Source organism: Macaca nemestrina, chromosome 16 (assembly GCF_043159975.1).
Source record: "Macaca nemestrina isolate mMacNem1 chromosome 16, mMacNem.hap1, whole genome shotgun sequence".
NCBI classification, from domain to species: Eukaryota; Metazoa; Chordata; class Mammalia; order Primates; family Cercopithecidae; genus Macaca; species Macaca nemestrina.
This window is the reverse complement of record NC_092140.1, coordinates 21,714,831-21,741,900: the sequence shown is the minus strand read 5'-3', so window position 1 is coordinate 21,741,900 and position 27,070 is coordinate 21,714,831. Positions and strand designations below refer to the sequence as shown.

The 27,070-nt window shown below is 35.8% G+C and overlaps 1 protein-coding gene across 1 annotated transcript in view; it reads left to right on the top strand.

The window, feature by feature from the left end:
- Positions 1-27,070, top strand: part of LOC105477190 (glypican 5) — a 1,465,510-nt gene that overhangs the window by 518,986 nt on the left and 919,454 nt on the right. The window contains exon 6 of the mRNA XM_071081156.1: positions 8,192-8,312. Coding sequence (XP_070937257.1) covers positions 8,192-8,312 — 121 coding nt within the window. The remainder of the gene's footprint in view (positions 1-8,191; positions 8,313-27,070) is intronic.

Here is a 27,070-nt window from a genome sequence, read left to right as displayed (position 1 = left end):
AATTTTTGATTAAAAAATTTAAAACCATAAAAACAGATCTTTGACTATAATAAAGATATTTATTCTTTCTTGGTAAGATTGGGGAGGGGTTTAAGAAAAGCTAAGCAATGTTCTATTTTTTTACATAGGCAAATGTTCATTTGTGTTACTTTTTAATTAGATAGTTAATTTTTTTTGAAAGGACAGCTTCCCAAACACTACTGATTAGTTATGTGCAGTCATTAGTTTTTCATGTGAAAATATTATCTTTCAAATTCACACAGCTGCTTATTGTATGAAATGCAATGGGACTACTTACCTGCCACCTGACTAAACTGGCATGTGTAGATTCACACCTTGCCAAATGAGGAGTTAGTGTGAAGAGTGATTAATATCCATTCTTTAATGAGTTTCTAAGTCTTTCTGAACATGTTTTTATTCTATTTATTGCAGTGGTATGGTAAAATTTTCGTGTTGGTTCTGTACAAAGCATGATAATATCTTTATTAATGTTAATGACATCCATAAGATATCGTAAAATATTATATTCTTAATAGGAAATTTGTTATATATAAATGACAATAAAGATCATAATAAGCTCTCCTTAATTCCATTTATTTTGACTTCATTATTAAGTTTAAAAACATAGATGTCAAATTTTGACATTATTTATGTGTAATTATAAAGCCAAATAAATGTTAGAGATTAACTTAAAAGTAGTTTTGTGGCTCAACAATTGAAGTGAGATAGTGGGATCACAAAAGGCTTTATCATACTGAATTGATTCCACAGATGTCTCCTTTCTCTAAATCCCCTGTAAGCCTCCTATCTTCCATGAAAGGTTATTCCCATAAACCTGGCACATAAAATCAATCATATAACTCTTTTCCATTCTGAGATTTCAAGGGTTAGAACTGTCAACGTAGAGAAAAAGTGCTGTGTACAAGCTGAATGTACATAAGGTAACACTCACTCGACAATGGAATCCAGTATTTCCCGAGTATTTGAGGAAACTTACAAAAACCAAATCTCTAGTACTTGTTTTCACATTTGCTATCAGAACTAGGAAGGGATGCCTAGAAATAGTTTGAATGGAAAATTTATTCTTGTAGAAGCAGTTCACTTCACTGATGAGTAGATACAACGTATTTCCCAGACCTCCTTTTAAGCCAAGATAGCAACATTTTTACGAGAACCAAAGATAAAACCAATATTTAATCTCCTAGAAATTAGGAGATTTATGACTCTGGAAATGGAAAGAATTTTAATATCCAGCCACATAACCAAGTCATACAAGAACATAATAAACAAACTAATCAAACAACAACAAGAATAATGACCACAACATGGCCCCCATTCTGTCTTTAACCCCGATAGAAATAGCAATAAGGTAAAACAAGAAAGCTCTCATCAAGTGTTTTCTTCATCTGCTATGAATGATTTATTCTTACATTCTGTCCCAGTCCAATTATCAAAAAATTCTAAGACAGACCCCTTTAACTGATTTGTAATGAATTCCAGGGTCAGATTCCAGATATTGTTTCCCCCTGAAATTGTGTAAGTGCATATCAGAATACTATACTTTTGGTGTGAATCTGAGCCAAATTCTGTTGTATTCTAAATAAAGCGAAATTACTATCAGCCAATAGGGCATGGTATCAGGTTTAAACAGGACAATTTGGTGAAGTCAGGAGAAATGACTTCCTCCTGACGTGCTGTATATAGATTTATTACAACACCTTTTAATATTTTATATATTCAACAGAGAGGGAACTAAGATCTTGTTAATCATCATTTAAAAACAATTTTGTAGAATGTAAATATATCAGGGCTTGCCTTTTTCCTTGTTAATGAAAAACAAGTAGTGCTTGGGGAGCAAGTATTCCTATTCAACTGCTGTCAGTCATTCCCAGCTCTGCTTAGAAGAAATAAGCACAGATGGTGGGTCTATTACTTCCCCAACAAAAAAATTTGCCTGTCTATCTTTTTTGTGTTTTATTCCATCCTTCTCATTGTAATGTGAACAATATTTCAAGTCAAGAAACTTCTGTAGGGATCTTTGAAATGTTTTATCCATTACTTGTACATTAAAAAGGAAAAGAAGGAATTAGTGATTTATTAAAATGTCATGAGGGGAACTAAAAGTCTTTGTTACAAAAAAATATTAATTTAGAGACCATGTTTTTTTACATGCAAATTAAAGTCTTTAGGAAAGTAAGGTTTTATATCAGACTTAGATTCTAAAGTACTCATTTAATGATGACAGAACCGCTTAGTCTATATTAAACATACCTGTGTGGGTCTTTTATATGTATACTGTGGCTTAATGAAAGTTTGTCTATTGTAAACATATTAAGAAAAAGAGTTAAAAGGCTTTTTAACATAATTTTATAAGGCTGAAAATACATACAAACAGTAAACTACTCAAATCTTAACTGTACATCTCAATACTGTTTTTTAAACAAACTTAGCACTTCTGTGTATCCAGTACTAAAATCAGGAAACTTGATACTACTTTTTCTAGACACTATGTCATTGGGCAGCTCTTAGGGTGATTTGGAACACAACTGATTAGTTTTAAAATTTTTAGTCGGCCGGGCGTGGTGGCTCAAGCCTGTAATCCCAGCACTTTGGGAGGCCGAAGCGGGCGGATCACAAGGTCAGGAGATCGAGACCACGGGGAAACCCCGTCTCTACTAAAAATACAAAAAATTAGCCGGGCGCGGTGGCGGGCGCCTGTAGTCCCAGCTACTCGGGAGGCTGAGGCAGGAGAATGGCGTAAACCCGGGAGGCGGAGCTTGCAGTGAGCCGAGATCGCGCCACTGCACTCCAGCCTGGGTGACAGAGCCAGACTCCGTCTCAAAAAAAAAAAATAAATAAATAAATAAAATAAATAAATAAAATTTTTAGTCAATTAGATTATAGAATATGTTCTGTATCTTGCTTCTTTCATTCAATATTTAGTTTATAAGATTTGTCACTCTTTTTGCATATAGTTATAATTCATTAGTTCTCATTGCTATATACTATATCATTATGCAAATATAATGTCCAATTTATGGTTATTTTGAATGGTGCTTCTCTGAGAATTCATGTATCTGTCTTTTGGTAAATGTTGCTGGGTATATGCCCAAGGTCATAAAATATGGTTAGATTTAGCATACATGGGAAATGGTGGTTTCTGTCAGTTTACATTTCCGTCCACATTGGGAGAGAGTTCCAGTTGCTCCACATCTTTGCCAATACTTGGTATCATTTCTGTTTTTTATTTGAACTGTTCTGATGTATATGTATCACTATTTCAATTGTGGTTATTTTGAACATTACATAACTGGAAGAGAATAACTGATTTTATTAAATCATATTTCATTTGAAGCAATGTGTGTCTACTTTGCAGTATTTTTCCTTTTTTATATGACTCATAAGAAGAGTGATCCGGAAATATTCAATAATATAACAACTTGGAATGAGATTTTCAATCAGCTATAATTCTAATAAATTTTATCTAAATATTATTTTAATGTATTAATAACAGTGATAATTAAGAACAAAAACAGAAAGTAAGCAATTCCTTAGATTAACATTAAACAACATTCCTGCCTTTTTAAATAAACTTTTCTGGTCAGTAAGTAAATAACATAAATCAATTAATAGCTTAATTGAAATTAAGAGATAAGTCTCAGTTTTCATTGCCTATATTATATCTGTGTTTCTGGAGAAACAGAAAATCCGTATGACAAACCTACAGTCAGCTAGTTTCTTCTCACCCTGCCAGCAACTGTTATATTACTGTTTAACTGGTTATATGAAACCATTTGTTTTGTTTTGCCTAGTTTTACTTTCTTTTTATTTTTATTTTTTATTTATTTTTTTTTTTTTAAGGCAGCTCTGTTGCCCAGGCTTGAGGTCTATGAGTTTTATACTCATGGTCACATGGTCAGTGTGGTATGATCACAGCTCACTGCAGCATTAATATCCTGGGTTCATGTGATCCACCTTCCTCCACTTCCTGAATAGCTGGGACTATAGGCACATGCCACCACACCCGGCTTGTTGAGGAGGGTTTTGAAGAAAATCATGCATCCCTTCTTAATTATAAACAGTGAAACCTTAGAAAATGTAATTAAAGAAAAAAAATAACACTTCGCACCATGCTAATTGTATCTTTACTTTTTATTAGTTGGTTTCAGGATTGATACTTATTAGTGGTTGTATTTTGGAGTGGATGTTCCTTGCAGCACACTTTATATACATGGTGTGGCCTTACTTGAGTAACTTAAGTTACTTAATCTATCCAGATCCCAGATTCTCAACCTGTAGAATGGGAGTAATTATAATACAAATATTATATGGTGGTTTAGTCCAGGTCCTCCAAGAGGTAGATGTTGAAAAGGAGTTAAACACAAGAGGATTTTATTAAGGGAAACTCCTATGAGAGAAAATGGAGAGGAAGCTGAGTAAGCCTGGAAGAGCCCTCAGCTGTGAGGAGAGTCTGAACTAGAGTGAAGGAAAGAGGAAAGGAAGGTTGGGTGGAAGCACTGGAGCATGAAGTACAGTCTAAGGAAGGGTAAGAAAAGTCTTTAGGGAATCCTGAGCCAAGTCTGGTCCTCAGAGAGACCCTGTGTCTCCTAATGAGGGATCTGCATTAGCAATCCTGCTGCCCTCAGTCATTGACTGAGGGGCAGATGCAGAAATAGATTTTAGAGTGAAGCAGCAAGTGGCCTTAGTCAATCAGGCTTCCTGTACATGAGGTCTATGAGTTTCTTATTCATGATCACCAAAAGATGTTTATCATGAATTGACAAACTCTAGATAGAGTAAAGCAATGCCTAAATTGTAGTTATGCACTTATCTATTTATTTATTCATATTATTCATTATCATTATGAATATTCAACACATTAATAAAAGAGCCACATGTGCAATCTACTTGGGATATTGGGAGTATAAAGAATAACACAGCAGTGCTACAGATAATTTAAGAGACGGTTACTCTCTCTCTCTCTTTTTATATATCTGTATATATACACACATATTTATACTCATATATATGAGTATAAAATTTTATTTTTCTAAAATAAAGAATAATGGGTTTCCTTCTACTATTTGTTATTGATGTATACTGCCAAATCCCTAACAGATACTAGAATACTTAACTCTAAGCTCCCTCCATGCCTATAAAAAGAAGTGAGTTCAAGGTTATATTTTAAATCAAAAGATTTATTAATATTATTATTTTTATCATGTCCAATGGATATTATCATTATTGAAAAGTTTAATCACTTATTATTACTTGAAGGACCTAGTTAGGAAATGTTCAATCCAATTCTTAAAACTGGTCACTGGAAGTACATTGTCTTGGAAAGAACTGCATGTTTCTTGAAACCCCTTTCATATAGCCACAGTCTCAAACATAGAACCTTCTTTTATTTTCTTCAAAGATTTTTCCGTTTCTGTAGAAAATTCAGAGGGTGTTTATGGATACTGCAATACTCTGCTCAAATATAGGGAAGGAAAGTTACATTAAAATTAGAATGTATTTGCTGAAAAGTATTATGATATTTAATGTAAGCAAACAAATTACTCAGATGATAGTGTTTGTTTTAATTTTTAAATGTCTCTTTAATTTCAATAGTTTTTGGAGCACAAGTGGTTTTGGTAACATGGATGACTTGTATAATGGTGAAGTCTGAGGTTTTATTGCACCTGTCACCCGAGTAGTGTACATTGTACCAAACATGTAGTTTTTTATCCATTGCCCCCCCCGCCGCCAACTTCCCCATTCTGAGTCTCCAGAATCCATTATCTCACTAAATGGAGAATCTTAAATATTCAAGGTGGAATCTTTGGAGTGTGGCCCTCTATCCATTGCTTTCCACCATTTGTACTCTCTGTTTTGTGAATAGAGGTCCGTTCTCCCTGTCTGCTTTGTTCACGTACCTTTTCCATTTTCCTTGCTGGGATGACATCCTTTGCCCTGAAGTTCTCATTAACCATACCACAGCTGTCCTCTTCTTACCTCAGTACATCTAAGGCTACCTAAAGTTACAACTTCTCTCTTAGTTTTTCCCTAGTCTGAGTCCAAATGGACTTCTCCATATCCAGAATGTCTACTACCTGTCCTATCTTTCCTCATGCTTGGCATGTGCAGTTCCTTCCAACTACTTTCATAATGTTGTATTTTAACTGTTGAGTTGTATTTATATTATGCTATTCTTCCAGGCAAATAAGGGTATTTATATTGCTGAAATCTATGGTATTTTTTAAATGTAATAAAATGTAAAACATACAAATGAATGAGTTAATTGCTATATTCCTGGTTAAGTAATGAGCGTTATGAGGACAAAAATTGAGTCTTACACCTTCTTATAATTCTAGTCACTTAGTACAGGAGTTGGAATATAGCATGCACTTAAGACATCTTTGTGACTAATGAATTTAAATATATTTATTAATTCTAAGTTGACATTATACGATTGTAATTTGGGGAAGGTAGTGAAATTTCAAATGGCTTTCACCACTTGTGAAATGACCCTTTTACACACCACATGATGTACCAGATCTTTGTTTAGGTGAACCTAAGTGAAAGCGGATTGTTTCCTCTACTTAGAAAATATTTTGCAGATTTCAGTTCCTTATATATTTGATTATTTAAACTTTTACAGTTATGGTTTATGATATTGATTTGTAAAGTTATATAATTTATATATATTTAATATATTTTATATATATCATATATATATATATGCCACGTGTGTTATCTGCTTGGAATATTGGGAGAGTAAAGAATAACATACCAGTGCCACAAAGGATTTAAGAGATGCGCTCTCTCTCTCTCTCTGTGTATGTGTGTGTGTGTGTGTGTATATATATATATATATATATATAAATAAAATTTTATTTTTCGAAAATAAAGAATATTATTACACATTAACAACATAGGTATAATTGTTTTCCTTATACTGTTTGTTATTGGTGGATACTGCCAAATCCCTAATGAATACTGGAATTCTTAACTCTAAGTCCCTCTATGCCTGCAAAAAGAAATGGGTTCAAGCTTATTTTAAAAATCAAAAGGTTGGGGCCGGGCGCGGTGGCTCAAGCCTGTAATCCCCGCACTTTGGGAGGCCGAGACGGGCGGATCACGAGGTCAGGAGATCAAGACCATCCTGGCTGACATGGTGAAACCCCGTCTCTACTTTAAAAATACAAAAAACTAGCCGGGCGAGGTGGTGGGCGCCTATAGTCCCAGCTACTCGGGAGGCTGAGGCAGGAGAATGGCGTGAACCCGGGAGGCGGAGCTTGCAGTGAGCTGAGATCCGGCCACTGCACTCCAGCCTGGGCGGCAGAGCGAGACTCTGTCTCAACAAAAAAAAAAAAAAAAAAAAAAAAAAAAAAAATCAAAAGGTTTATTAATAACGTTATTTTTATCATGTCCAACTGATATTATCATTATTAAAAAGTTTCATCACTTATTACTTGGAGGAGCTAATTAGGAAATATATATATAAAATATATATATCAGGCTAGTATACATACATATAGTATATACATACATATATTACATATATGTGTATATATTTTATATACATGTATACATATGTACTATATATGTATATATTATACTATATATTGTATATGTGTTATATATAATTATGCATATATAGTATATATGTGCTGCAGTATATATACATATAATATATATATAATGTATACATGTATACATATATGTGCATATATCTATATACAATATATAATGTAATTATATATTATATATGTATATATACTACTATATATTATATATATTAGGCTACTATATATATAGTAGTGTGTATATATGTAATATATAGTAGCCTAATACTTAAAAAATAGGATAGGAACTGCATAACATAAGCTGACTTAGACAATATGGGTGCAGACATATGTATAATGCAGCAAGACCTTATAACAAAGTGAGATATATATTAACTCTTTGTAGCATATTGTTAAGTAGTATTAGAAAACAAATTTAATTTTTGCTTGGGTCCATTGAGTGAATAACATTATTTTTAGAATAATCTAATGGCACGATAAGCATTTCTGTGCCAAGAGAAAAATACATTGGTGTATTCTCTGAAGGAGGAAATTCTGACCTGAAATATGTTCACACAGCTGTGGCAGATAATACCCTGATCAGGTACTAAGTCATATATCTTTCACATTTCCCTTGCCAGTTATACTCAACGTGTGGTTGGAAATGGAATCAAAGCCCAGTCTGGAAATCCTGAAGTCAAAGTCAAGGGAACTGATCCTGTGATAAATCAGATTATTGATAAACTGAAGCATGTTATTCAGGTAAGTTCTGATCCTATATTTATTAGTAAATTCAGTAATAAATAATAAGTGGCTACTTTCTATCATATTTGATAAATATGTTAATCCTATCAGATAATCCTACCTAAAATATTGTAACAGGACATTTGGAATTATTTGTATCAGGACATTTGGAAATATTTAATGATTTTTGTATGCAGTCAATATGCAGTGGTATTTTAATGCTGGACAATCTGTATCTGTGAAAAGCAAGCCTCAGCCTCAGCATTTCAATAGTGAGAATCTCAGCATATGCTTTGTCTTCAGTGAATAAGTTTGAACATGGGAATCACTGTGACCATTAAAGAAAACACATATAAGACCATAGAAGATGCCAGAGTTATCTTTCAGGTAATTCTCTGAATGTTGCTATGACAGCTTTGCAGCATTTTGATACAAGTTAGGTCATAGATGAATAATATGTATTTATAATATTTATTTCCTATAACACCTTTTACATGTTATCTTATAATCTAGCAAATGGTTGTTTATGAAATACTTCTGTTTTATCTTCAATAATACTTTTCATCAAGTGAGTGTGTATTGCTGTTTTTAATACATGGCAAATGAAGCATGAACATATTTATCAAAATAATATTTCACTGAAATAGTCTATTAATTAGAACCAAACATTGTGTTGCATGTTGTGACTATTACTCTCCATTCTGCATCTATTGATGTTTGGGGTAAGAAAGCCTATTTTTTGTTTTAGTTATTAGCCATTTTCAAAAACTTATATTGGAATATACTTTCATTGTTCCTAAGCAAAACTTTGTATGGGTAGTTGATATTTATTTCTAGTATCATGGGTCAGAAACAATACCTGAATAGTACAGAGTTTTTATTGCATACAACATATCCAAGAGTCAATAGTAGACTTCTCATAATTGTTCTGCAAAGACAAAGCTTAAGTTTTTGCAGACCAGTTCTTAGACTCCCATTTTCAAAAGAGTCCCTATATCTCAAGGAAAGGATACATAAGAAGGACATGGGGGTTGGAGTCCAATACCATAGATTTCTCCCTTCTGCGAGGCAACAGTGCTTATTCTACCATTGATACCTGTAGAAAACAGAGCTCTTGCCCTGGCTGTCAAAACCAAAAATAAATTCTATTAGAAAAGTCTAAGAGAAAAGTGGTATCATGACTACTGATGAGTTAAACCTCCCAGCCTTTGCTGAGCTGGTCCAGTTGGTACCTCACAGTATCGTCCACTATAGTATAACATGTACATCTAGATTATTTGAAAATTTGAGTGCATAATTGATGATAAAATCAAAAGAGCTTTAATAGTAATCAGCTCCTCTCATTGAGGAGTGAGTACAATCTCACTGTGAGAACATGGTGATATCTTAGTGGTTTCTTAAGTGGGGTAAGCATTTCACAGAGGGTGCAGGAAGGAAAAACAGACCTTAAGTGCACATTTATTCAGTCTCATTCTTTTATATTTCTTTGGTTGTAGTAAGGTATATAATATATGTAATATATTAGTGCAATAGCACATACGTATAATTTACAAATACATAAATATACATATTAACTGGGCACTTATTCAGTTTTTTAAATAAGATATGTACAGGATGAAAGCAGAATGGAAACCCTATTACAGATAATAAGGATGGTGCTATTCCATAAGAAGTGCACGTTATAAGAAAACACATTCGCAGAGGAACACATAGATACCCAAGATAGAAAGGATAATCAAAACCCTTAGGAGGAGGGTTCACATATTTATTGCCCATTCAGCAAAACACTGCCCCCCTCCTCCACCATTTCTGGTTTTGTAGGTTTCAAAGCCATAGCCTTTTCAAGGTGGCAGAGGGAAGTCATCCTGCCTTTCTTTTTTAGCTTCTGTGTGAACTTGAGTCCGATTCTTTAATCTTTATAGGAATGTGCAGATCTCCAATTATTCATGCTTAAGTTTCATTCTGGGGTTGCAAGAGAGTATCAAATACAATGCTACCTTTGAGGTGTATCCTTTTAAGGTCTGCTAGAATTATATGATTGAAATTTGGATTTTTATAGAGGATAGCAGAAAGTTCTGTCTTGCACAGGTGTCACTGAAACATTCACCTTTAATGCCTAAGAATATGCTCTTTCATAAACTGCTCTCCTGGAGATGAAGAGAAACGTTTTACTTTGCCAAACTTTTGACTACTGACAATGCACATATGCCCTGGCAGGGATGGCTATTGTACTGTCAATATCAAGGGATGGCTAACAGCACCTCCACAGTGTCAGCTATGAAAGGATTCAGAAAATAGCCTTCTGTGAGAATTTATTAATTTAGGAGTAGGGCCATGGAAGATGTCAACATAGGAATAGGTTTCAGATCCTAATATGTAGATTTATATGATCACTTCTTAGTGTTTGTATAAAATTTTCTGTATTTTTTTATCATAAGAGATATTAAATTTACTTTCCACCTTTGTGCTATGAAAAATACCATCTCTCACCACAGGGACATACGTGTATTAAAGAATATGGAAGTAAGCCAGCCATAATAGCAAAAATTGCCTGCATACACTCATCCAAAAATACCTTTTTCGGGCTGCCATTGATCTGAACCTTATTTCTACTCTGAATTGTCTGCAATTAGAGTCACGAAGGAAATAGATGAAGATTTTTACTTGGAAAATGTCACTTTTTAATGTTTTAATAATTAATTCATTCAAAATACTCAACAAATACTCACTGAGTTTCTAGTATGGTCCTGGTTTTGTACAGGCACTGAGGTTAAAGTGGTGAATAAAGCAGACACAACCCTGCTCTCATGGGTTTTCCATTGTAAGAAAAAAGTAAATAAACAGTAAATAAAACCAGTATTGTGACCGACACATGTTATAAACAAAACCAAACAGGATGAGGTAGGGAAAGATATTTTAAGAAGAATGTGCTGGTGAAGGCCACTCAGGGGGAGATGTTTGGGTTGATACTGAACAAGGAGAAGAAAGGAGTCACAGGAAAACTTGTGAGAACTATGTCTGGGGCAGAAGGAAAAGTAGGTGCAAAGGCCCTGTGGCAGGAATACGTTTATTTTATTCAGAGAACAGAAGGCCATGCAGCTAAAACAGAGTGAGTTAAAGGGAGGAGGTAAACATACATCAGGCTCTGGGGAGTCTAGTAGGCTCTGGTAAAGAGTTTATCTTTTCTCCTAAGTGGACTAAGAAGTCATTTAAAAGCTGTAAGCGGAAGCTACTGGGGTGCAGTGGCTCATGCATGTAATCTCAGCACTTTGGGAGGCTGAGGAGGGTGGATTACCTGAAGTCAGGAGTTTGAGACCAGCCTGGCCAACGTGGTGAAACCCTATCTCTACTAAAAATACAAAATTTAGCCGGGCATGGTGGCACACGCCAGTAATCCCAGCTACTCAGGAGACTGAGGCAGGAGAATCCCTTGAACCCAGGGGTCGGAATTTTCAGTGAGCCAAGATGGCTCCACTGCACTCTAGCTGGGGTGACAGGGCAAAACTCTGTCTCAAAATAAATAAATAAATAAATAATCACAAATTTAATAAATAAATAAAAACTGCAAACAGAAGCTGATACAATTTAATTTATGTTTTATGAGGACTTCACTATGAAAAATTGACCCTGCATGCAAGAATGATAAAAGACAGTAGTACACACAGAAGACCACATAATTGGAACTGGAATAGTAAGAGTGGATAAACTGATTTAGACATATATTGGAAGTGGGGTTATTGTGATTTGTTAATCGATTGGAAGCCTGGGAGGTAGAAGAAAGTTGATAGCAAGGTTTGGTGGGATGATAGTGCCACTAAGTGATAAAAAGAATTCTGAGAGAAGAGTAGGTCTGATGGAGAGTCCCTGGGATTGATTAAAAATCAGTGGTTTTGTTAAATGTGAGATGCTTATTAGATACCCAAGAGGAATGTGCAGAACTCAGGGAGACTACACAACTGGAGGTGTGTGTTTGTAAGCACAGCATGTGGATAGTACTTAAGCCTCGAGATTGTATACGGTTGTTACCTTTCCTTTAGAGTATAAATTCACACCAAAAATGTTAGTGGAGACTCTAAGACAATGGAATCATACAAAAAAATTGTATTGCAAAAACCTATGAATGGATAAAACGTTTTATTAAATTTATTTGTCATCTTTTATATACTTAGACAATTGATCTAGGACAGAGAAGATACTTAATAACATTAATTTTTTTCTTACTCTAAGAATAATGTCTCAGGAGGCAGAGGCTGCAGTGAACTGAGATCAGGTCACTGCATTCTAGCTCCAGGAGACAGAGACTCTGTCTCACAACAACAGCAACAACAACAAAAAATAATAATGAATGCTCATCAGAAGGAATTGAATTTTATTATTCTAGGAAATCTGATGGAAAAAGTGAAAAATAAATATTGATACCATTTATAAAACAATGAAAAAGACTTACAAGAGAAAGCATCTAGGCTTTTTTCTATACTTAATTATGCATATAAATACATCAGTACTTCACTTCAAAAAATAAGATCATAGGGTACATTTGATTTTGTGATATGAACTGCTCACCTGATCACACAAAACAAGTACTTTTCCATGGCATTAAATATTCTGCTATCTGGTTGTTAGTGCTGGCATATTATCCTATCATATGGAAAGATTACAATTTTACTTCACCCAGTCACCTAAAGTTGGATATTTAGGTTGTGACCAGTTTTTTATGATAATAAAGACGAATAGGAATATCAGTAGACATAAAATGTTTTTGGCATCTTTTTTTCTTGTAATACATTCTACAAATTGAAACTAACAATATGTTCCTTAATAATTTTCTTTTGATACATATTGCCACATTTTTCTCAAGGGAAGTTATAGCTAACAGAAAGTGTCAGCTTTCTCTGCATGGTAAGGGTGTGGGTGGAAGCTTGGCAGTGACCCTGAGACATGTCGGTATAAAACATCATTGGGCTCTCTAGAGACCAAGGTAGCAGTCCTGTACAAATGTTAGCCTGAGCTGGGTGTCACCTGGGAGTACTCCAAGGACGTCCAAAAGAAATATTTTAGTTAGAAGACAATTTATAAGAAAAATTTTGGCCAGGTGTGGTGGCTCACGCCTGTAATCCCAGCATTTTGAGAGGCTGAGGCAGACAGATCACGAGGTCAGGAGTTCAAGACCATCCTGGCCAATCTGGTGAAACCCCATCCCTACTAAAAATACAAAAATTAGCAGGGAATTGTGGCGTGCACGTGTAGTCCCAGATACTAGGGAGGCTGAGGCAAAAGAATTGCTTGAACCCAGGAGGTGGAGTTTGCAGTGAGCTGGGATCATGCTGCTGCACTCCAGCCTGGGTGACAGAGTGAGACTCTGTAGAAAGAAAGAAAGAAAGAGAGAAAGAGAGAAAGAGAAAGAAAGAGAGAGAGAGAGAGAGAGAGAGAGTGGGAGGGAGGGAGGAAGGGGAAGGGAGAGGATGGGAGGGGAGGGGAGGGGAGGGGAGAACGTTTATTTCATCATTTGGGATAAGCCCTATATTTACATCCTGCACACATCCCCTCTTCTCCACCCCCCCCACCCCCCCCCCCCACAAAAGCTGGGATCTGATGTAAACAGAGACCTTTGGATTATAGCTTGATCCTTAAGGAGTATCTCAGAAACTTCAATGTTCCTTCACTCCCTCTGCAAATCCTTCTGAATTGAGAATGGGAACCTTGGCAACAGAGGGGAGTCATGCACCTCCCTTTTCCATCTGTGACTGACGTCTTTCTCCAGGTCAGTCATTGTGCAAATTCTCAGAGTTGCTTTCTGGCACTTTCCTGCATTCCAAAGCCTGTTTCTGAAATGGGCAATATTTGTCCTTTTGAAAATCATCCGTGATAAATGTGGTATAGCCAATGGCCAGTGAAAATTTTCCTAAAGGGAGAGAACACTTATTCCTAAATGTTAACATTAACTTTTTCAGATGTTTGAGTCAGACTCAATTGCCTTTTAATATTATAGATTGAAAACAACACTTGGTTCATCTTAGTATATCTGATTGAGGAAATGTGAGAGCCTTTTTAATTTAGACTTGCTCACCTAGCAAACTTACTTTGAAACTTCTTGGTCATATTATGTTTGTTTACAGGAAAGTTGTCAGCAAAAAAATGCAGCAATTTATCTTTAAACACTAAATGACATCTATCATTTTTCAAAGAAAATAATGTCAGCAGTTAAAATCCTAACTGCTGAGCACTGTTAGTTGAGAATTATAATGCCCCATTGCTTAGAAATTAATTTACCTACTTTCAATATGAAACATAAAAAGTAATATCACAGCAATTTTCTGGATTTATTTTATTGCAAAACCAATAAATGTTACAGTGTTGTTAAAAGTAGTAGATTTAAGAAACATTTTATTTCCTTAAACCTAACAATTCAAATAGCATAAAAGAGTATTATGTTTCTATTAAATATTCATTTTTATAGAGACCAAAACTTCTTTACAAAAGTCTTCATGTGTAATATAAATTTGATTTTTAGATGTGAGGAAAGCAATAATCATAACCATTGCCTAAATCCACAAAATAAGTAGGTATTCTGTAATATGTATCACAGTAATAACAATGGAGTGGATTCAGGCAGAGATGAGAGACACTCTGATTTTAGTAGAAAAAGACTGCTAAATTACCTCTTAGTCTTTTCTTCACTCTGTTCTTAGGATACGAATATAATAAATATAACTTTAGAACTGTGATACACTGAGAAAATGTTCTAATTTAAATCTCGAGAGATGGTTACACAGGTAGTATTTACACACAGACACACACACACACACAATCACAGGAGTTTGAAAAAATGTCAGTATCTCTGAATTTTTGAATTCTGAAAGCTGTCCAAGCTTTTATCATTAAATCCCTTGCTACAAAACAAATTTTAGAAACATCCTTTCCTGTTGTTAATAGCCTGTGGTAGTCCTACAGAATGAGTTCACCGTAACTGATTCGTCAATTTCTAATTGCAAATTCTTTGACCACAGCATGTCAGCGGATTCTGTGAGCTTATTTCACTTCTATAGACTCATTCCCTTGGTCAGGGAATTGCCACAACACTCTGACTCCTTTCCCTGCAACTCCATTACATGACATTGTCACATCTCCAGGCTTATGATACTAACATTCCGGAGAGACGAACAGTTCTTGATTTTGAATTAGCAATGCAGTAGTGATCAAAACAGATTTAGTTAGTTATCTTTTGGTTCAGAAGAAAGTGTTGGATGTGCACTCAGTAACTTTCAGTGGTCATCTAATTTAGCAATTAGTTTGTCTGAGTAAATTCAATGGAAGGCCGCTTTCTGGAATGGGTGGTGTAATGCACTGACTTCACTATTAGACATTTCATTTAAAAAAATCAATTGTCCGCATAAAACAACCGTGTCAATCAGTGTACACTCAACTGGAAAGGAAAGTTTGAGAACTTTTTTTTTTTTTTAAAGTAATGGGATTCAGATTGGCCATTGGTAATTTACGTTTGATTAAAGCGTATGTAATTGTTTTGTGTTGGATAAAAATTTGACTTTTCATGTATGTGGATGCTGCTGATTTTACATGCTGTCATTTTCATTAAGACTTGAGCTATTTATCTGCGAGGTTTTCTGTTCGTAAAATGTTGAAAGAACATTAAAATGTAAAACTTTTTTATTTTTTATTTAGGTGACTAGGACAAATTCTGGTAATTTATGGACTGAAACTTTTATATATTTCTGCTTAAAATATTTTGAAATATGGTTTATTTCACAAAAGAGGTTCCAAATTATGACCAGCTCTCAGTGAATTCATATTTCTTTTTAAAAATTGAAGTCACTGAAATTTAAATTGTGAAGAATTATAAAATCTAAAAGGTAAGAGTTCAGCATTTTAATTTAAACAATTAGGATAAGTGAGGAAAATAATACTTTTGACAATTACTAGACATAAGTGTTCATCCAACAATTTCAAAGAATTAAAAAACAAACAAAATGACTTTCCTTCAGTCTCAATAAAACATGCTTGCTACAATATAGCAAAGTGCTAAAGAACATGACTTCTGAGTTAGCACAAGGCCTGTGGCTAAATTCCAGCTTTTATAGGCACTAACTGTATATCCATAGTTACCTTACTTAATATCTTAAGCCTCAATATAATTTTAATGTATGATAAAAATGACAGGTAATAAGTGCTGTAGAGATGCAGAGAAAGTGGAACTCTCAAACATTCCTAGTGGGAATGTAAAATTGTGCAACCACTATGGAAAAAAAATTGACAGTTTCTCAAAATGTTAACCATTATGACCCAGCAATTCCATATCTAGGTATATACTCAAGAGAAAGAAACCTCATATGTAATTGTTTATAGCAATGTTGTTCATAATATCCAAAAAAGGAAACAACTCAAATGTTCCTCAATTGATGACTATATAAGTAAAATGAGATATGCCCATTCAATGTAATGTTATTCACCAACAAAGAAGATCAAAACAATGGCATATGCTACAATGTGGACAAACCTTAAACATGTTATACTAGCTGCAAAAAGCCACTCCTAAAAGATAACATATTATATGACTGCATTTATTGATATGCTGCAATATTGATAAATATATTGTATTAGGTTTGTTCTCAGGCTGCTATGAAGAAATACTTGAGACTGGGCAATTTATAAAGAAAAGAGGTTTAATTGACTCACAGTTCTGCATTGCTGGGGAGTCCTCAGGAACCTTACAATCATGACAGGAGCCACCTCTTCACAGAGCTGCAGGAGAGAGAATGAGTGCAAGCAGAGGAAATGCCAGACACTTACAAAACAATCAAATCTGTGAGAGTCACTCACTACCATGAAAATAGCACTGGGAACCACCTCCGTGATTCAATTATTTCCACCTGGTCCCATCCTTGACATGTGGGGATTATGCGGTTTATAATTCAAGATGAGATTTTGGGTGGAGGCACAGCCAAACCCTATCATTCTGCCCCTGGCTTCTTCCAAATCTCAAGTCCTCACATTTCAAAACACAATCATGCCTTTCCAATACCCCCCCCAGAATTTTAACTAATACCAGCATTAACCCAAATGTCCAAGTCTCATTTGAGACAAGGCAAGTCCCTTCCACCTATGAGCCTATAAAATCAAAAGCGGATAGTTACTTCCTAGATACAGTGGGGTTACAGGCTTTGGGTAAATACACCCATTCTAAATGGGATAAATTCACCAAAACTGATAAGCTACAGGTCCCATGTAAGTCTGAAATCCAATAGGGCAGTTAGTAAACCTTAAAGTTCCCAATGATCTCCTTTGACACTATGTCTCACATCCAGGTCACACCGATGCAAGAGGTGGGCTCCCATGGCCTTGGACAAGTCCACCCCTGTGGCTTTGCAAGGTACAGGTCCCTCAACCCCTCCCCAGCTGCTTTCATGGGCTGCCATTGAGTGCCTGCACCTTTTTCAGGTGTAGGGTCCAAGCTGTTGGTGGATCTACCATTCTGGAGGCTGGAGGACAATGGCTTTCTTCTCACAGCTCCACTAGTCAGCGCCCTAGAGGAGATTCTGTAGGGGAGCTCCAACCCCACATTTCCCTTCTGCACTTTTCTGCTCTGCTTCCTCTTGAATGCTTTGCCATTTAGAAATTTCTTCTGCCAGAGACCCTAAATCATCTCTCTCAAGTTCAAAGTTCCACAGACCTCTAGGGCAGGGGCAAAATGCTGCCAGTTTCTTTGCTAAAGCGTAGAAAGAATCACCTTTACTCCAGTTCCCAACAAGTTCCTCATCTCCATATAAGACCACCTCAGGTTGGACTTCATTGTCCATGTCACTATCAGTATTTTGATCAAAACCATTCAACAAGTCTCTAGGAAGTACCAAACTTTCCCACATCATCTATCTTCTTCTGAGCCCTCCAAACTGTTCCAACCTCTGTTACCCAGTTCCAAAGTCACTTCCACATTTTCAGGTATATCTTTACAGCAGCACCTCATTTCCTAAGTACTAATTTTACTGTATTAGTCTGTTCTCATGCTGCTATGAAGAAATTCCTGAGACTGGGTAATTTATAAAGAAAAGATGTTTAATAGACTCACAGTTTTGCATTGCTGGGGAGGCCTCAGGAAACTTACAATTATGACAGAAGGCACTTCTTCACAGGATAGCAGAAGAGAGACTAAGTGTAAACAGGGGAAATGTCAGACACTTATAAAGCCATCAGACCCATGAGACTCACTCACTATCACAAGAACAGCATAAGGGAAACCACCCCTATTATTCAATTACTTCTTCCTGGTCCTGCCCTTGACATGTGGGGATTATAAGGATTATAATTTAAGATGAGATTTTGGGTGAGGACCCAGACAAGCCATATCATATATTTTACTATTTTATTAGAACATCAATTTTCATTTGCATATAGAACATCTCCTTAATACTGACATAAACCATTAATCAGCAAACTAATAATGGTTTATGTCAATATAACATAATTCTGATTCTGATGGTTTTACACATACTGTTCTACATAATTATCTTTTTTTGATATCCCAATGTCTACAAGTTTTATCAGTTTTGCTCTTTTTAATTCTTCACCCACTGTTGATTTCCCAACACACTTCTGTCTGATTGCTACCTCCATCATTCCCCTGAAATACTTTCGCTAAGCTCACTGATTTTCTTTTTTCTTTTCAGAAACCAATAGCCTTTTTCTTCAGTTCTTACCTCACTGGCTCGTTTAACAGCACTTATCCATGTTGCTTACCTCTTTCTCTTTGCTTTCACTCTCTTGATTTCTCACCAATATCTGATTTCTTTTGTTCCAGGATCTTCATGTATCTCTTTATTTCCTTTAAATGCTATGTTTCTTCTGGATTCCCACCCAGTCCCATTTATCTTCTCATCTTCCCTCCTTCTCTGCATTTCCCTCTCTCATGGCTTCACGATAGCTGCCTAATTATCTTCTTCCAAGGTGTTTCTCCTGAGTCTCAGATACTTCTGTCTACCGTTGTATTGGGTAAGCAACCTGAAATGTCAAAATCAACATGGCCAGAACAGAATTCCATTCTAATTGCTTCTCCCTTCCCCTAACTTGCTCCTCCTTCTGTTCTTTCCAGCTGCCTAAGCCTATTTCTTGGGTGTCATCTTTAATTCTTCTTTCTAACTTACTACTAATCCATTACTACAGTCTTAATTTTGTCTCATGTTTATCCTGTTCACTTCCCTTTCTCTATAACCACTGTGCTATTTGAGACTACTACCAATTCCTATCTAGATTAGAATAGTTTCCAAACCAATTTTACAATCACTCATCCAGAAAATGCCCCAAGAAAGTTTTCTATATGTGCCTTCTCCATTTCCTCTCTTACAGTTGTTGAACCACACGCTGCTGTCAAATACGATTGCCAAAGTAAAGTCACTAGTAATCATTTGTAGCAGAATCCAAGAGAAAATTAGCAGACTGTTGATAGACTGATCATGTCAATACCCATTTAAAACCATTTAGTGAATCACTATGCTGTTGTGATGAAATACAGTCTTTTAGGCTTTTGGTTAAATGTGAAAATTTGGCCACATGCTACAATTCAATTCTATTCATAGAAGTTTACTTATAGTAAGTGACACAATTCATCTGGCAACACCTAGGATACATGGAAATATGTGAAAGACAGACGTGTATTGCTTAACTTCTCAGGCCAACATTGCACCCCAGATAACTCTCCTCCACTTTCTCCCTTGCAGTCTTTCTGGGAAAAAAAAATGTACCAGGAAGGCTCCTGGTTCAAAATTCCAGCCAGAATAGAGGGCAGAATGTGTCCTAGAGAAGGAAATAAGAAACTAAATGACATTTCACATACCGGCCTGCCTGATTTCGGAATGCTGGCAGACCAGTACACACATTCCACGCAGAAAATTAAATAACTCTTCTTTGAAGCAACTGATCAATTCCAGACACAATAATTCCATGGCCGGGCGCGGTGGCTCAAGCCTGTAGTCCCAGCACTTTGGGAGGCCGAGACGGGCGGATCACGAGGTCAGGAGGTCGAGACCATCCTGGCTAACACGGTGAAACCCCGTCTCTACTAAAAAAATACAAAAAACTAGCCGGGCGCGGTGGCAGGCGCCTGTAGTCCCAACTGCTCGGGAGGCTGAGGCAGGAGAATGGCGTAAACCCGGGAGGCGGAGCTTGCAGTGAGCTGAGATCCGGCCACTGCACTCCAGCCTGGGCGGTAGAGCGAGACTCCGTCTCAAAAAAAAAAAAAATAAAATAAAAATAAAAAAATAATAATAATAATAATAATAATTCCATGTACTGACTGGATCTCTACCCAGTCGGAAGGTAAGTCCCCTTGTATGGTGAAATCCTTTACTATACCCTATCTACATACAACAATTTCCAGATAGCCTCTAATGCACAGTATCAATGGACAATCAGTGATCACTGCACATTAAAGGACAATATGAAAAATGTAAATGCAAAGGGAATAAAGAAAGAAAGGAGCAAATACAGAAAACAGACAGTACAGAAGAAAATACCCCAAACCTATATGAATATCCTCAAAAAAATGAGAAAGTAGATTGCGTTCTTAAGATAATAACAAATTGCTTCCAAAGAATCAGTGAGAAAATTTTTAAAAGCTTCAGAAAATAAATATATTAAAAATTAAAAATTCAGTAGAAGCATTAGAAGGTAAAGTCAAATAAATATTATAAAAAATTGTAACACACCAAAAGAAAGAGTAATAGGAAGTAAAATAATGAGACATTTGAATTTCATTTTAGGGGATCCAAATAATGAGAATGTTGGAGAACAGAACTAAACTCATAAAGGAATGAATTTATCAGGTAAATGATATATTAATCATTTTCAGAAATGAAGAGTCATGACTCCCTACTGAGCCCACCAAGTGACCATCACAATGAATGAAAACACACGTGCCTGCATACAAACAGACACACATAAATATACACACACAAGGTAATCAGTGTGAAATTTCTGAATATTGGTGATAAACAAAATATTTTAAAATCTTCAAAAGAAATAAACCAACAAAACCAAAATTGTTTGCATAAAAAAGCAGGCATCAGATTTGTAGCTGTATCTCAGCAGGAATACTAGAAGACAATGCATAAACAATGCCTTCAAATTATGAGACAACTGATTTCTGATCTGAAAGCATATACCCAGCTAAATTATCAGCAATCAAGGGTTAGGGTAGATTCAATAGATTTCAGGGGAGGATATGCAACTTATGCCACTTTATCCTTTTTTTAAATCTCTCTCTCTCTTTCTCTCTCTCTCTTTTTTTTTTTTTTTTTTTTTTTTTTTTTTTTTTTTTTTTTTTTTTTTTTTTTTTTGAGATAGAGTTTCTCTCTGTCGCCCAGGCTGGAATCCACTGGTGGCTTCCTGACTCTCTGCAACTCTGTCTCCTGGGTTCAAGTGATTCTTACGCCTCAGCCTCCCGAGTAACTGGAAATACAGAAATGCACCATCATGCTTGGCTAATTTTTGTATTTTTAGTAGAGATGGGGTTTCACTGTGTTGGCCAGGCTGGTCTCCAACTCTTGACCTCAGGTGATTCATCGGCCTCAGCCTCCCAGAGTGTTGGGATATAGGCATGAGCCATCGCTCCCAGACCAACTTTATTTTCTGTAAACCTTTTGTATAGAGCTGCTGATAAAAGGAATAACCAAGAAATAAGAAGATATGGAGTTCAGGAAACACAACGTTGAATACGTAAGAATGGGAAAACAGACGACTGTGAGAGGAAATTTTCTAAGCCAAAAAAAATTAATAACTTAAAGTGATGGGTTTGAACATATGGAACAGATACTGCTAAGCATTTGACAGATCTGCTAGAGCACTTGAAAAAAATGAAATAAATACATGGAAAGATGTGACAGATACAAGAAAAACTATGCAAATGGATAGATACTATGACAATTATAAATTATAGGATATCAAAAAGATTTCCATAAAAAAATCAGTGCAGTATTACCCTAAAAATGAATACTGTTTTTGTAGGAGCAACTATTACTTTAATAAAAATCTTTGCCAAAACTATGGCAGGTGGGGTGGTTCATCTATAATCCCAGCATTTTGCGAGCCTGATGTGGGAAAGTCACTTGAGGTCAAGAGTTTGAGACCAGCCTGGGCAACATAGCATGACTCCCTCTAAAAAAAAAAAAAAAAAAAAAAAAAAGAAAGAAAGAAAGAAAAGAAAAACGAGCCAGGCATGGTAATGCATGCCTGTAGTCCTATCCTAGCTACTCCAGAGGCTGAGGTGGGAGGATCTTTTGAGCCTCGGAGTTCAAGGCTGCAGTGAGCTATGATTGCACCACTGCACTCCAGCCTGAGGGACAGGGTAAGGACCCTGTCTCAAAACAAAACAAAAAACAAAACAAAACTTTGTCAAAACTATAATATGGGTGAGGAAAAGGAAAGTAGGGACTTGGTGGTAAAAGAGAAAATCAATAAGCATTGCCAAGAGTTGATAAACCAAAAACAGAAAAGCTGCCAATTAAAGGCAAATGATTTAGACATGTCAGGTTAATTCCAGAGCAATTAATCAGGTTGGTTATGACTGTCTCCAGGAGCAGGAAACATGGTGTGTAAAGAGCTTGTGCATAGGAATGTTATCTTTAAAAATATGAATATTTTGGTACTTTTATTACTAACTAACTGCGAATGTTTTGTACTCTGATAAATATAAACTTAAAAAAAAAAAAAACTAAAGGCAAACTTTGCATCATGATTTCTATGGACCTATGTAACCTGGTCTTCCATCTTTACACCCTCATCTGCCAATTGTTCCCCTTGTCTGCACCAGCCTGGTATATACTCTTTCTGCCACACACATTCCTCACTCAATTATTTCAATGTTCCAGACTCTTTCTTAATTTCTGGGTCTCCCACTTCATCTTTTTAAAAGAAAATTATTACTTTGACTTGAAAAACACCAATTATATCTTTTTCTCTGTAACTCTTAGTCATTCGTTATGTCTCATTTCTCCCAACATAGAACACATGTATTCTTATGTTCCTTGGCACTCTGTAACTAACTTATAAGAGTACTTCTCTAGAGATTAAAAAAGAAAATCAAATCATTGAAAAATTGGATTATTGAGTGAGATCTACAGTCAACTTTCTTTGTTTGCATCCATTATCTGTACCCAGGTATCTAGGTTCTTCCACTATTCTTGATTATTTCTGACTTTAAACTGTCTTTTCTATCTGAATGTTGAGCCGTATTGCACAAACTTGTGCAATTTTTCAGTCTGAATTTGGCAGATCTTCTACTCTAACTAAATGCTCTAGAGAAACCTCTCTAGCTTTTCCTGGGTGCTAACTTAAATTCATAGTTCTACCACCCTCCATTGAATTCTGGGATCCTAAGGTCATAGTAGTTCATACGGCTTTCCAATAAACCAGATTTTCTATTCTTGTTATCTATTATTTTTAAAACCAGGTGCAGTCCTCTCTGGGAACCTGTCGCAACTTAATTCCAGTTACCTTACGGTTGAATATGCACAATCAATCAATCGATCAATCTCTTCATCTCTCTAATTATCTTTTGGAGCACTCCTTTGCCATACATAGCTTTTGACTGGCTCATGCATATTCTCACCTTTCTGCAGGTATACATGAGTCCATAATGTTTTGCAGACTCAATAAATGTACTCTGTAATCACTTAAATGTCATTTTATGAATGTGCTTTGACGACGTAATTTGTCAGAGCAGAGCAATTCCTGGATATATTTCTTGCAGTTCAGCAGCACTTAACCAGATGGCCCCCTACAGTTTTGAAGCAGTTAATGCACCTTGAAAGTAGGCTGACTTATGAGAGGAATATGCTTGTGGGGAATCAGTAGAAAAGTTTCTATGGCATAGAATATTGAAGATGTGAAATAAATACTATATAGTTCCATTTAAAACCAAATTAAGTAAATTAAAATGTGCATTATAATAAACTTATGAAATATGATATGCCTTATGAATATGTTTTGCATTATATGTTTCACATTGATGTGATGAAAACTTAATCAGTTTCATTAGCAATAAAACAAATCATGAGTTTTATAGTAATGAGTCTGAATAGGCATTTATATACCTATCTACTAGTCATGTCAATTACTAGTTCTGAAGAAGATCATTTTAAAATTATATATCTGGGAATATATTATCAAACCCATCCTGAAACTTATTAAACAGATGGTAAAATCTAATTTAACTTCATTTAATACTCGCTTTCTCTTAGTCTTATAAAAGCAAATGAGCTTGTCGGCTTTTAATTATGAAAATATAATTTTAATTTACAAGAGATATATAACAAAGCAAGAGAGTTGCTAAATTCACTCTGTCCTGGTAACTTTCTATTGCATATGTTCATTTTTTAATTTAATAAGAAAATCCTTTCAAAATTTTTAAAAGAATCACATTACCCAAGAAGAGGCTTAATATTTCTAGAAAATAAATATATTCTTAAGACACTTAATAATTCTTGAAATGAAGACGTAATTCTTCAGGGTTTCAAAAATATTTGATGTGCGCTCTTTACATATATAGAGAGTTTAAATTTTATAATTTCCCTACTTAAAAAATAAGTGAAACATACCACAAGCATATCAAAGCAAGTTATTCATGCTTAATTCTGATTTAAGTTACTGTATTGTCATTATTATTAAAGAGAATTGAGTAGAAAAATTATTTTATATCACCCAAAAGCACAAAACCTTATTAGAATACTAATTTCTATGCCTGTTTCACAGATTTGCTCATAATAGGTTTTTTCATGCTTCTGTACTAACTCATTGAAGGACAATGTTTTACCTGTTCTTGAAAAAATATTGTTATCTGGCCTAGAGTGGTAGCTCATGCCTGTAATCCTGGTTGGCCAAGGCTGGCAGATTGCTTGAGCCCGGGAGTTTGAGAACAGCCTGGGCAACATGGTGAAACCCACCTCTACAAAAAAAAAAAAAAAAGAAGTAAAACATTAGCTGGGCATGGTGGCAGGCACCTGTATTCCTAGCTACTAAGGAGGCTGAGGTAGGAGAATCACCTGGGCCTGGGAGGTTGAGGTTTTGGTGAACTGTGATTATGTCACTGCATTCCAGCCTGGGTGACATACTGAGATCTTCTATCAAAAATAATAATAGGAGGGAATATCACCACTGACCCCACAGAAATACAAACTACTATCAGGGAATACTGTAAACACCTCTCTGCAACTAAACTAGAAAACCTAGAAGAAATGGATAATTTCCTGGACACTTGCACTCTCCGAAGACTAAACCAGGAAGAAGTTGAATCCCTGAATAGACCAATAGCAGACTCGGAAATTGAGGCAATAATTAATAGCCTACCAACCAAAAAAAGTCCAGGACCAGACGGATTCACAGCCGAATTCTACCAGAGGTACAAGGAGGAGCTGGTACCATTCCTTCTGAAACCATTCCAATCAATAGAAAAAGAAAGAATCCTCCCTAACTCATTTTATGAGGCCAACATCATCCCGATACAAAAGCCTGGCAGAAGCACAACAAAAAAAGAGAATTTTAGACCAATATCCCTGATGAACATCGATGCAAAAATCCTCATTAAATACTGGCAAACCGAATCCAGCAGCCCATCAAAAAGCTTATCCACCATGATCAAGTGGGCTTCATCCCTGGGATGCAAGGCTGGTTCAACATATGCAAATCAATAAACGTAATCCAGCATATAAAGAGAACCAAAGACAAAAACCACATGATTATCTCAATAGATGCAGAAAAGGCCTTTGACAGAATTCAACAGCCCTTTATGCTAAAAACTCTCAATAAATTCGGTATTGATGGAACGTATCTCAAAATAATAAGAGCTATTTATGACAAACCCACAGCCAATATCATACTGAATGGGCAAAAACTGAAAGCATTCCCTTTGAAAACTGACACAAGACAGGGATGCCCTCTCTAACCACTACTATTCAACAGTGTTGGAAGTTCTGGCCAGGGCAATCAGGGAAGAGAAAGAAATAAAGGGTATTCAATTAGGAAAAGAAGAAGTCAAATTGTCCCTGTTTGCAGATGACATGATTGTATATTTAGAAAACCCCATCATCTCAGCCCAAGTCTCCTTAAGCTGATAAGGAACTTCAGCAAAGTCTCAGAATACAAAATCAGTGTGCAAAAATCACAGGCATTCTTATACACCAGTAACAGACAGAGAGCCAAATCATGAGTGAACTCCCATTCACATTAGCTTCAAAGAGAATAAAATACCTAGGAATCCAATTTACAAGGGATGTAAAGGACCTCTTCAAGGAGAACTACAAATCACTGCTCAGTGAAATAAAAGAGGACACAAACAAATAGAAGAACATACCATGCTCATGGATAGGAAGAATCAATATCATGAAAATGGCCATACTGCCCAAGGTAATTTATAGATTCAGTGCCATCCCCATTAAGCTACCAATGACTTTCTTCACAGAATTGGAAAAAACTGCTTTAAAGTTCATATGGAACCAAAAAAGAGCCCACATTGCCAAGACAATCCTAAGTCAAAAGAACAAAGCTGGAGGCATCATGCTACCTGACTTCAAACTATACTACAAGTCTACAGTAACCAAAACAGCATGGCACTGGTACCAAAACAGAGATATAGACCAATGGAACAGAACAGAGCCCTCAGAAATAATACCACACATCTACAGCCATCTGATCTTTGACAAACCTGACAAAAACAAGAAATGGGGAAAGGATTCCATATTTATTAAATGGTGCTGGGAAAATTGGCTAGCCATAAG